Below are 12,742 nucleotides of genomic sequence, written 5' to 3' on the forward strand. Positions count from 1 at the left end.
GGGCTGCTCAGAGACCACGAGGGCCGATCTCAGAAATCGAAGAGGCACCTACTTTTCTAGCCTTGTCAGCACCTGTCACACGCAACAATAGCTCATGGGTACCACAGATAACTTTGCCAAAGTTCTCTGCCAAAGTTGAGCACGTGAAGCTTGCAGCTCCCGCTACATCGCTCTGACCAAGAAAGGTAAAAGAATAGCAAAGAAACAGCACTAACAAAGTTTAGACACATAAATTTTGAAGGTCTAGCTACCATATTATTACCCATAAGGGTAAAGGAACAGTACCACTGCTGGATAATTGGAAAGTCCCTGTGTGTCAACCTCTGTGCTTCGTGGCAAGGTAGACTAGCAAACATGCCCAACCTTTACTCACATTCGAGAAAACACTCCCAATAAGATTGCTTGCTCCAAAATCGAAGAGGCACCGTCCTCCGAATCTCGAGAGCCAGACTCCCAACATGACTACTTTCTCAAAAGCGAAGAGAGGGTAAAGGAACAGTACCATTGCTGGATAATTGGAAAGTCCCTGTGTGTCAACCTCTGTGCTTCGTGGCAAGGTAGACTAGCAAACATGCCCAACCTTTACTCACATTCGAGACAACACTCCCAACAGGATTGCTTGCTCCAAAATCGAAGAGGCACCGCCCTCCGAATCTCAAGAGCCAGACTCCCAACATGATTACTTCCTCAAAAATCGAAGAGACACTGCTCTTCGAATCTCGAGAGCCAGACCCCCAGCATGATTGCTTTCTCAAAAATCGAAGAGGCATCGTTTTCCGAATCTCAAGAGCCAGATACCACAGACCACTTTTTCAAAGTGCTCTGACAGAGTTAAAACATGTGAAACTGGCAGCTCCCACTACCGTGCTATGACCAAGCAGGGTAAAGGAATAGCATTACTACTTGTTGTTAGGGAGACTCCTATATATGTCGACATCCATCCCCAACGGACAGGCAGACCTGCAAAAATGCTCAACCCTTCATCATATCTGAGAGGGCACTCCCAACGAAGCCTTTCGAAATATTCAGCTTTCTTTCCCCCCGATAATACCTCTGCAAACAAGCTATACTAGAGCAAGAATATCTCATATCATCAGGGTTAAAAGCAAGAGTATCCCATATCATGCTTTTTCCCAGTCTTTTCCTTTGGCCTTGTTTTTACCTGCAAGACAAGGAGAAAGAGAGCAATCAGTCAGCACTTGGAATCAAGCTTCCAGCCAGGAACTGACTGCCTGGAACCCCTTACTTGATTACTTACCTGGCATTGCTCTCGAGTACTCATCTTCAACATGTTATGTTTCCAGGGAAGATTCCGCATCTGCTTGAGGAACAGATAGGGCAAGTGCGAAGGATACAAGGAAGCATGTGGAGACAAGCGTAACAGCACACGTGCCGATACATCCATTACTCTGTCAAAAGCAAAAGTATCCCATATCAGCAGGGTGGAACGTACTCTAGATTTGATGGACTTGTTTTGACCCTCAAATTCTTCAGTCGGCCTTATACTCTGGAGGAAACCAGAAAACCCTCCAACTCAGTTCAAGAATAAGCCTGTGGAAAGTTACTTCTTCAAAAGCAAAAGTATCTCATATCATCTCTTCTCATTTTTCTTCTCTTTATCCTTCATGCTGCTGCAAGATGGGGAGAAGGTGAACAATCAGTCGGAGCTCTGATTGCTTACCTTGTCTGTCACCTCTTTCAGCAGACCCCCTAGCTCGGCGACTTGGGGGACTCCTACTACATGGTTTGTATCGCGCTTGACCAAGCCTGAAACTACAAGTAAGCTTCAAGTGAAATTGATACATTACCTTGTGCATCTCCACCAGTTAAAGATACCACCCCTGGATGGAGGAAGAGTACTTCCAGAGAAGATGCCACATCTACCTATGAGACAGATAAGGCAAGTCAAGACGACACCACACTCCGATACTTAGAAGTTTCGTGATTACGAGATCATTCTCCCACAATATTTCCTAATGTCATTTGAACTAAATCATTCACTTGTACTCACTAAAGGAGAGCTTGAACCTATGTACTTGTGTAAACCCTTCACAATTAATGAGAACTCTTCTATTCCGTGGACGTAGCCAATCTGGGTGAACCACGTACATCTTGTGTTTGCTTTCCTATCTCTATCCATTTATATACTTATCCACACTAATGACCGGAGCAATCTAGCGAAGATCACAAAAAGCGACCGTTTTCGCTACCTAGGATCTATCTTGCAAGAGAACGGAGAATTAGATGGAGATCTCAACCATAGAATACGAGCTGGATGGATGAAGTGTAAGAGTGCATCCGGCGTGTTGTGTGACCGTCGTAGGCCACTGAAGCTCAAGAGAAAATTTTATAGGACGGCAATAAGGCCAGCGATGTTTTATGGCACAGAATGTTGGGCGGTGAAGCATCAACACGTACACAAAATGGGTGTAGCGGAGATGAGGATGCTTCGTGGGATGTGTGGGCACACGAGAAAGGATAAGATTGGGAATGAGGATATCCGAGGTAAAGTAGGAGTAGCCGAAATTGTAGGAAAGATGAGAGAAAATCGGCTCCGGTGATTTGGACATGTGCAAAGAAGGCCGACTGACGCTCCGGTTCGAAGATGTGACTACGGGACAGAGGTTCAGGGCCGAAGGGGTAGAGGAAGACCTAGGAAAACTTTGGAAGAGACTCTAAGAAAATACTTAGAGTACTTGGATCTAACGGAGGACATGACACAAAACCGAGCGCAATGGCGTTCTAGGATTCATATAGCCGACCCCACTTAGTGGGAAAAGGCTTTGTTGTTGTTGTTGTTGTTGTTGTTGTATGCTTCTCAGTACAAGGGCTATATTTGTTTTGATGTTTCTCGAAACAAATTTTACATATCTCGGCATGTGGTGTTCAATGAGTTAGACTTTCCATATACCGACTTGATTTCTTCCACTACTAAGTCTTCCCTGCCTGTGGCTACCAGTAGTCTTTCTCATTCCACTTGCATTCCCAACATGAATAACATTTTAGTTTCTGATTTATCTTCATCCCCTCATTCACTATCACTGGCACCCGTGTCTCCTGCAGTCTCTTCTTCCCCTGTTTCTCAGCACCATTTACCCTCACAGTCCATTACTGCTGGCCTCGGTTCTTCCTCTCCACTCCCTGTGGATTCTCTACTGGATTCTTCACATGGTCTTGAGGGTTCTATACCTGTTGAGGGTTCTGAGAATTTGCAAGTGGTTCTTCCTATTGCTCCCATTAACTTGCATCATATGCAAACACGGAGCAAAAGTGGTATCATCAAACGCAAGGCCTTTCTTGCTGCTTTGGCAGACTCTAGTGAAGTGGATCTCTCAGTTATTGAACCTACATCTTATAAGAATGCTCTTAAGGTGTCAGTTTGGTACAATGTTATGCAGGAGGAAATAAATGCTCTTCATTCTCAAGGTACTTGGTCATTGGTTTCTTTACCATCTCAGAAGAATCTTGTAGGCTGTAAGTGGGTGTTTAAACTCAAACGGAATGCTGATGGTTCCATTGCAAGACATAAGGCTCGTTTGGTTGCAAAAGGGTTTAGCCAAGAACCTGGTTTAGATTTTGGTGAAACTTTTAGTCCTGTGGTCAAACCAACCACAGTGAGGTTAGTTTTATCTCTTGCTGCTCATTTTGGTTGGCCTCTTCGGCAGTTAGATGTCAAAAATGCTTTTTTGCATGGTTTACTGCACGAAGAGGTCTACATGTCACAACCTCCAGGGTTTGAGGATCCTAGTCATCCGCATCTTGTGTGTAAGCTTCACAAGTCTCTCTATGGCTTGAAACAAGCCCCTCGTGCATGGAATGAAAGATTCACTTCCTTTCTCCCACAAATAGGGTTCAAATCCACATACTATGATTCCTCTCTGTTCATCAATACAGTTGGCAGTGCAGTTGTGGTTCTATTGTTATATGTTGATGATATTATCATTACTGGCAGTTCTTTGCCGGCTATACAACAGGTTATTGGTTCCCTTACTTCTGAGTTTGACCTTAAAGATCTTGGGGAGTTACATTATTTTCTTGGTATTCAGATCACTCGAACAGCTTCTGGATTGTTTCTATCACAGGCTAAATATATTCAAGATCTTTTGCAGAAGACAGAAATGGTTGATTCCAAGTCTTGTGAAACTCCTTGCTTACCATATAATCGTTTATTGAAGGATGATGGCATTCCATATACCAATCCTACTGCCTATCGCAGCATTGTGGGTGCCTTACAATACCTTACATTTACTCGTCCCGATATATCTTTCTATGTGCACCATGTTTGTCAGTTTATGCAAAACCCTATGGTGTCTCACTTCACTGCAGTCAAGCGGATATTACGATATTTGAAAGGCACCATGCAGTTTGGTCTTACTTACTCTAAGAGTGATTTGACAAATCGGGCTTTTAGTGATGCCGATTGGGCAGGTGATCCGAATGATCGACGGTCAACTACTGGAATGGTGGTCTTTCTTGGTGCTAATCCTATCTCCTGGTCTTCCAAGAAACAGTAAACTGTCTCTCGCTCTTCCACAGAGGCTGAATACCGTGCCATGTCTATTACCACTGCTGAGATTGATTGGATCTTACAACTTCTCTCATTTCTGCAGGTTCACATCCCTTCGTCCCCTATTCTTTTCTGTGACAACTTATTTGCCATAGCCTTATCATTTAATCCTGTCCAACATCAAAAGACGAAACATATCGAGGTGGATGTTCATTTCGTCAGGGAGCGGATTGCACAAAAACAGCTTGCAGTTCAGTTTGTGTCTTCTCGTGAACAGTTTGCTGATATCTTCACTAAGGGACTCAGTGCACCCTTATTCCACACTCATTGTCACAATCTCATGCTTGGTTCATCCAACCATGATCTTGCGGGGGGATGTTAGAGTATAATCAAGGATAGATATGGTGCCACCTGTCAACTCCATATAGGTGTAGTTAGTTGGGATTGTTAGAAAGGTGGTTATGATGTATGGTCCTTATATAAATATCAGTACAATGTAATAATTTTAGTAAGAAGAAATAAGAAGAACAGTTTTACAGAAAATATCTCTCTCTCTCTCTTAAGCTTTCTCCTTCTCTCTCTAAGTTCTTTAGATTCTTCATTAGTTTGTTAATGGTGATTTTAACATCTATAATTAAAAAAAATTAAAAAATATACACTAACTATACTTTTTCCGCGATTTCTTATGGGCACACTCTGTATTTTTCACTTTTTTTTTTACTTCATCTTAAATATTCCACTAAATACATACTTGTTACTCAATAAATAGTAATACATTATAAAGATTTTCTTAATGCTCACGGAGAATATTTCGAGAAAATAAAAAATTTGCATTTTTGACCAAACAAACTTGGATAAGGACTCACGGTTTTTCAGTTGGTTTTGCAAATTCGTACATAAATAACCGTTCAATTTATTTATTTTCATTTTCGTCTCACTATGAAGTTTTAAAAATTAAGATGAGACTTTCCGTTGAGATTCCTGAGTGTCGAACCCTATTTGACAATGTTATGGGCCTCACTGTCACTACTATGTTTTTCACTTATTTTTTTAGTTTTTGGCTCAAATATTATACTAAATATACATTTTATGCACAATTAATTGTAAAATCACATCTAACTTCCTTAAAAAGTTTGGCTAAATGCTCAGGAAAAATATTTTGCAAAAATAAAAAATTTGCATTTTTGTCAAAAAAATATGGGTGTTAGGCTGGCTAGATCATGCAAAACGAGGCGGATCATGGCAAGCAAAACAAGAAGGTGTCCGCTCACAAAAAACGGGGCAGATTTATAGGATGCAAAACGAGGAGAGCTCGCACACGAAAAACGAGGTAGGATATGACACACAAATCGAGGCAGCCATGCGCATGGAAAACGAGGCTATCTCCGTGCACGCCAAAACTATATTTTTGTTGTAGTGGTAATAAAAGAAAAATTAACAAAAGTGTAGAAAAATGACTCAAAGTCTAGGAGTGGTGACTTTTTGGCTACCCCACAAAGCCGTGTGACTTTTTGCCACCCCTAGACTTTGAGTATTTTTGTACATTTTTCTTTTATTTCTCTAACCACTACAAGAAATTGTCATGCTCATGCTCTTCAAAATATGCTCTTCTGTGCAATTTTTTTTTTATTAATTTGAAGATATTTGAATTTGTCTTTTTGTTAATTTTTCTTTTATTTAAATCTAAACTGCATATTAATCGAACTCTTTTTGTCAACAAAAAGAGGGTGAATGACTATTTAACAAAACAAAATATTGCTCTTTTATGTATACGCCTCACCTACAACTAATTCTAACATCTCTAATTTTAGAAAAAAATATATACACTAAATATACATTTTAGCACTCTGTATTTTTCATTTATTTTTTTACTTTTTGGCTTTAATATTCTACTAAATATACACTTGTTGCTCAAAAAATCGTAAATCCACTTCCAAATACATTTTAAAGATTTCCTTAATGCTCACGGAAAATATTTCGAGAAAATATAAAATTTGCATTTTTTACAAAAAAAAACGTGGATTAAACACTCACAGTTTTCAATCGTTTTTGCAAATTTGTACATAAATCACCGTTCATTCTTCTTTTTTTACCATCGCTTCACTATAGTTTTTAAAATTAAGGTGAGACTTTCCGTTGAGATTCTTCAGTGTCGAACCCTGTTTGACAATGTTTTGGACCTCACTATGATGTTTTTTTTTTTTAGTTATCAGCTCAAATATGCTACTAAATATACCCTTGTTGATCAATAAACTATAAATCTGCTTCCAAATTGCTTAAAAAGTTTGACTTAATGCACATGAAATACATATTATTTATAAGCACCCCTCTAATGTTGTGATGATCATGTCAATCGTATACTGCAATTTCATGCCAGTTGAAACTTGTCACTAAACTGAATTGTTGAAGAAAATTGAGGTTCCACCATAAAACTAGTTGGCTACATGAGAAGTAGCCCAACTTACTTAAAAGCACATGTAGGTCCCTTCTTTCCCCTATGTGAGATTCAATAAGCCTCTCACGTGTGGTAAATTTTCAAGCCAAACACGTAAACAACACAAACGGGATGGTGTAGAGCATGTGTGGTAGTTGGGCGTCACTTACCTACTCTAATACCATTAAAAAATTAAGATTTCACTCTAAACCCAATTCATTTTAAGGAAAACTAATGAAAATACCTTGAAAACTTTGAGTTTTTACGATAAGGACAAAATAAAGGGTAAAGTGAATAGTATCAGGATTAACTTTTTAGTGTAAAAATGTGGTTTTTCGTTAAAATGAACAGTAGCAGGAGCTTTTTGTTAAAGTTCCTTTGATTTTATGGTGGAACCCTAACTTTCTTCAATTCTTATGGTCTAAATTGGAGGAGACAAAAGCCTTACATTTTCTCATGTACTCCTACACAAGCTTAAGCTAGTACTAGTATATGTGTCTTGCCAAGCGTATACATAATCGTAAAACTTGCGTGTTGTTCAACAGTTTTGCGATTACAACTTAAAGAAATCGAACTATTGATTTAGCCTAATTCTAACTCATTCACTCACCGACCCTCACTGCATATCCCAGGCTTATATATATATTGGATTAATTAGTGGGTTGACTGTTGTGAACTCTTTTTCATTAGTTAACTTGATATGATCATTTCGGTCTCCTAAACACCAACCCAACAACACAAATCTATATTAAATCCTATTAAAAATGATACGAAGATTACACAGGAAAAGAGATCTTTCGTAATAGTGCCTAACTCAAGAAAACTACATATATAGAACTTGAATGATGTGACGACTCAGAAAATAAGTACTCGGGTACTCTGTTGAAAATAGATATATCATGAAAAGTATTGCAAAATAATTACGTAGGCAAATTAACCAACTTTAATATTATGAAGGTAATTGAGGTTTCGTCTTAAAGTCAATTAGCAATAGAGGAGTATTTGAATTATTTTTAAGTTCATACAAAGTTTTCTAATTACTCTAACGCGAAACTCACACTCTTAACAGAAGTATTGTCGTAATGATATTTTCGTTGTATGAATGTGCGGTGTAAAGTAAGACGCATGTAGTTGCGTTGAATGAAGGATAGGAAGGGATTCACATTTGGTGTGGCAGTAGGTCACATGGATAAGATAGTACACAGTTAGATACTTTCTCTTGTCAGATGGAAATGTACAGTTAGATACTTCCTCTTGTCAGATGGAAATTTACAGTCCAATGACCATTTCCTAACTCCATTTGTTTTCTTTCTCCTCCCATCTCTTTGGCTTCTTTCTACTTGGAATGTGTGCTCAGAATCTACCGCTCAACCCTATTTTCTCCACCTCTTTCATTGGCCCTTCGATCTTTACCTCCCACAGTGATTTTCCTCAGAGTTACCTTTAAGGCTTTAATCTTCATGAATATTTCTGTAGCTAATCTGCTACGTGAAGTCAGCCTTTTTCTCATCACTGCAAGTCTGCAACTTATTTTCGCAGAGCAATTCTATATATAGAATTTTTTTAATTATATTACAATATCATGATTCCCAAAGAACCAACAAACAAAGAAATTAGAAGTAAAATTGAAAATTTTGCCGGGTAAGAGAATCCCTTTGATCTTATTCATATCCCATATGCTCCATGGCAGTGCTGGAAATCCACTCACTGGCACATGCATATATATCCATTTATCTTAATTATTTAGTAGTGCACTATACAACATTTTGCGAAATTGAGCGTAACTAAGTTGTTATTAATTCTTTTGCACTCAAAATTGAATATCTTCATGTAGATTAGATTAGACTATAACATCGCTCGAACAAGAAAAATTCTTAATATGATCTAAAGCCCAAACTAGAAAATTAATAAGCCTAGACAATCAAGAAAAATATAGGATAGAAACTATAAAGTGTATTATTCAGAGCCAAATCCTACACTTATTTTTCAGCCCAACCGATGAAATTGATGGAGCAAAAATATTGATCTCTGTACATCAATAAATCTACAGCAAAAAAAAAAAAAAACTTGAATATTTAATTGAAACTCATAGGAAAAAAAATTCCTAATTTTTAATTAATTACTTGTCTGATCACAGAGCCTTTGCCAAACTTGCTTCAGAATAATGTAATTAATCTTCAGGGTTTGGAAATAATTGGATGATCAATTTATTAATGAAAATGGTGCTGCTCAGGCCATGGCCAAAACCCTTGATGCTCCTGATCAATCCCATTGAACATGCTGCACAAGCCTTCATCCTGAATCATCTGATCAACTTTGAGGCACTGAAGATCTGACCGTGATGATCCTTGGAGGGGTTGGGTTATGCTTGCAGACCTGAGGGAGGAGGAGGACGGTGGGAAGAGGTTTTTTCCATTCATCTCATGCGGAGAATCAGAAGGCGGGCTGCTGGTGGTTGTCGGTGTTCTTGAAATTTCTAGGTTGAGATGGTGGTGGTGGCCTGAACTGTTCTCACTTCCATTGCTCCAAGAACCCTGGTCAGTTTCTTTCTTGAAATTAAACCCCCCTTCATTTGATGAATCTTTGCTTTTTAGAGCCAATAACTGCATCATAATTAATTTTAAACCAGACAAATATAAATATGTAAATAATCGGAATGGAAAATGTAAGGAACATCTTTTTGTAAACCACATTACATGACAGTTAATGGCTAGATTTTTTTGTTTAAATAATTAAATAATTTCAACCATCAAGTACCATGATGTGTGATCTTCAAAATATAATTTAAGTAAATAATATCTCTAGCATAATCTAATTGGAATTAGGTTAACTATTCAAGCAACTAAGATTAAAATACCTTTGTTCATTCAGATGCACATCTGACAGACTGGCACTGATTAAGAGGAATTAATTAAGGAATATTACTACGATTTTTATGCTAATTTTATATTTTTATGTGCATTGGATCAAGAGCAGATCCGGCAACCAGTAGAATTAAGATTAAGATGTCCTAGTAATCATAGTGCACCATAATCCATGCTGATGCTATAGATAAATATTCCTCTTACAATAATAATTTATTAAATGTTCAAAAGAGAAATTAAATTAGCATTTCCCTAGCTACTTCAAACTGTACATCTCAGAAAACCTAAGAGGAAGGAAGAACAAAATCAATCTGCAATGAAATTATCGAGAGGGAGATTCAAACTGCAAATTTTGTATTTATCCCAGAAGAAGAATGAGAAATATAAGAGAAAGTCAGTCTGCGATATTCTATTTTAATCTAATATAGATTAGACGAAATTCAATTTAGAGTGCAGAGTAAGAGTACATCTGCTCTATCCAGCTTGGTTATGCTAAGGATACAACAATTTATTCTTCAAAACTTGCTCAGTGCTTGCGCTAAGGGCCTATAGAAAGAATTAAGTTAAAAGCTTGAGCTAAAAACTTAATAGATTACCTCAGCTTGAAGCTTCTTATTGTGAGCCTGAAGAGCATCATTGTCAGCCTTAAGAGCATCAAATTTTTTCTTCAAAACATCATAGTCTTTCTCCAACTGCTTTGTCTTCCACCTCGCCCTCCTGTTCTGAAACCATATAGCAACCTGTCTCGGTTGCAAACCAAGCGCCTTAGCCAGCTGCATTTTTCTCTCCGGTTCTAGCTTGTTCCCGATTTCGAAGCTCTTCTCCAGAGTCTTGACCTGCTCAAGATTCAGCCTCTTCTTCTTTTCTCCCATCTGGGATCCGTCGTCCGACAAATCATCCTCTCCTCCTCCATGCAGCGCCGCTTCTTGGTCGTGATGGTGGCATTTATTGTTCTCAACACCTGAAAACGATAGTGATCTCTTCATCATAAAAGGCATCCCACCACCTGTAAAGACCCCACACAAAAACCACACAAATTAATCAATAATTAAACACCCCGTTTATTCATAAATAATTTTGATTAATCACAAACTATACAAATGAAGAAAAAAATAAGAGAGAGAAAGAGAGAGAGACCATGGAAGTGTTGAGGGGGGCAAGAGGAATTAGCAAGGTGGAGGTCTGGATCTTCATGGTTTTGAAACATGAAAGTGTGACAAGGAGGGAAGGCCATCATATGTGATGTGAGCTATGAATAATTATAATATTATGATTTTTTTTCATGCAGGAATGAAAAGCATAGCATAGAAATATGGAGGCATCATGTACTAAAAATCCCAATTGGCACTGTGAGCTTTTTGGGACAAATTTTATAAGGGAGGGAGCTTTGGATTATGGTGGTGCTGGCTCTCACTCTCATGGCTGACAGGGCTTTCAGAAAGAGAAAGGGGATGGGTGAGATGGGTGCACAGACTGAAAGACAGCGATTTTTAGGTGAGTAGAGAGAGAGAGAGAGAGAGAGAGAGAGAGAGAGAGAGAGAGAGAGAGAAAGAAAGAGATAGAGATCCATATCCTAGGTTGGGTCCACGAAAGCTCCCCTCCAATATTATACACAAATACCTCACACTCAATTTACTGAGAAATCTTTAATTAACTATGGTGAAATATTTTAAAAACTCTCCCCTGAAAAGTGTAACAAGACTAAATAATAGTAAAACTAATTCTAACTTTCAATTTTTACACTCTGGTTTTCTCTTCATGTAAAAAAATGTAAAAAGAGGAAAGTATAGTGTGAAACATTAGTACAATTTAACATAGGACAATACTTCCGTCATTTTCAAGAAGGAGAGCATTTAGTTCTTTTTATAAATATCTAAAGATCCTTTAAAAAAATTCATTTTATTTGGGACTGTTTAGTCATCTATGTCGAACAAATATGGTAACAAGTAGAATTCTAATTATGAACCATCAAATTCTAGAATTCATATAGATGTGCTTTATGTAAAAAAAATCTCACATAGACCATCCTAAAATAATTGTATGAAGGCATTTTGCATAAAAACCCCACATACCTATTGCTTGCACATAAGGTTAATTAAGTAGGAAAAGTATTGATGCAATTAGTGGTGGACTGTGGTCAACCTCTTTGAAAACTTTAACTTAGAATTAGAGCACTACTTTAACTTTGTATTTGATGCGCATTTCTTTGAAACTTTAATATGGTATCAGACCAGGTTTCAAATATGAATTTGAATTATTAGATTCATATATCGCCCATGCTACAAAGCAAATCACAACTTATATCAAATCATTCCCTACTTAATTATATCGGACGTTTTGCATTAAAAACTCCACCCCTATTGGTTGTATGGGTATTGAAGTGGAGACAATATTGCAATTAGTGGTGAACCGTACGTCTCGTCTTTTTAAATTTTAACTGAGTGACCAAATGGTCTTGAAATTGAATGATCAGATGATGATGATAAAGAGAATGAGCAATTTCAATTTTAATGTTTATATAGTGAAACAATGTTATGTTAGTGTGAAAGGCCCTCTATCATGAGAATGAGGGAAGTTTTGTATTTTAATTTAGAGTAGTGATATTCACACACCTTGTTAAGTTTTATGCTTTGATCCTCTTCAATTTATTTGGTCTGACGATCGTAATTCAGAGTAATGTGTGAAAGGTAATTACAAAGAATGTGTGAATATAGCACCACTCTTAGTTTATTATAAATTGATTAAAGGAAAAATGAGTGGAAAAATAGGGCAACATGAAAAAACCACAAAAGAAGAAAATCATTTGGACATCAAATACTTCCCACATGCATCGAAAGATCACATCATGTGCGACGACGAGGAAACTGGGCATGCATGCAACATGAGAACCCAGAATCCAAGGGGAGAAAAATAATAGACAATGATCATGGCTATGAC

General features: G+C 37.8%; 1 protein-coding gene across 1 annotated transcript; it reads right to left on the reverse strand.

Moving 5' to 3' along the window:
* Positions 1 to 8,874: 8,874 nt before the first annotated feature.
* On the reverse strand, positions 8,875 to 11,296 carry LOC126583690 (homeobox-leucine zipper protein HAT7-like). The gene is made up of 3 exons (XM_050248188.1): positions 10,943 to 11,296; positions 10,402 to 10,811; positions 8,875 to 9,544 (listed from the first exon to the last, which is right to left on the reverse strand). Exons 1-3 carry the CDS (start codon positions 11,040 to 11,042, stop codon positions 9,152 to 9,154), a joined length of 903 nt encoding a protein of 300 aa, XP_050104145.1. The 5' UTR covers positions 11,043 to 11,296; the 3' UTR covers positions 8,875 to 9,151.
* Positions 11,297 to 12,742: the final 1,446 nt, after the last annotated feature.

The sequence above is a fragment of the Malus sylvestris genome, chromosome 9, assembly GCF_916048215.2.
Source record: "Malus sylvestris chromosome 9, drMalSylv7.2, whole genome shotgun sequence".
Lineage (NCBI taxonomy): Eukaryota > Viridiplantae > Streptophyta > Magnoliopsida > Rosales > Rosaceae > Malus > Malus sylvestris.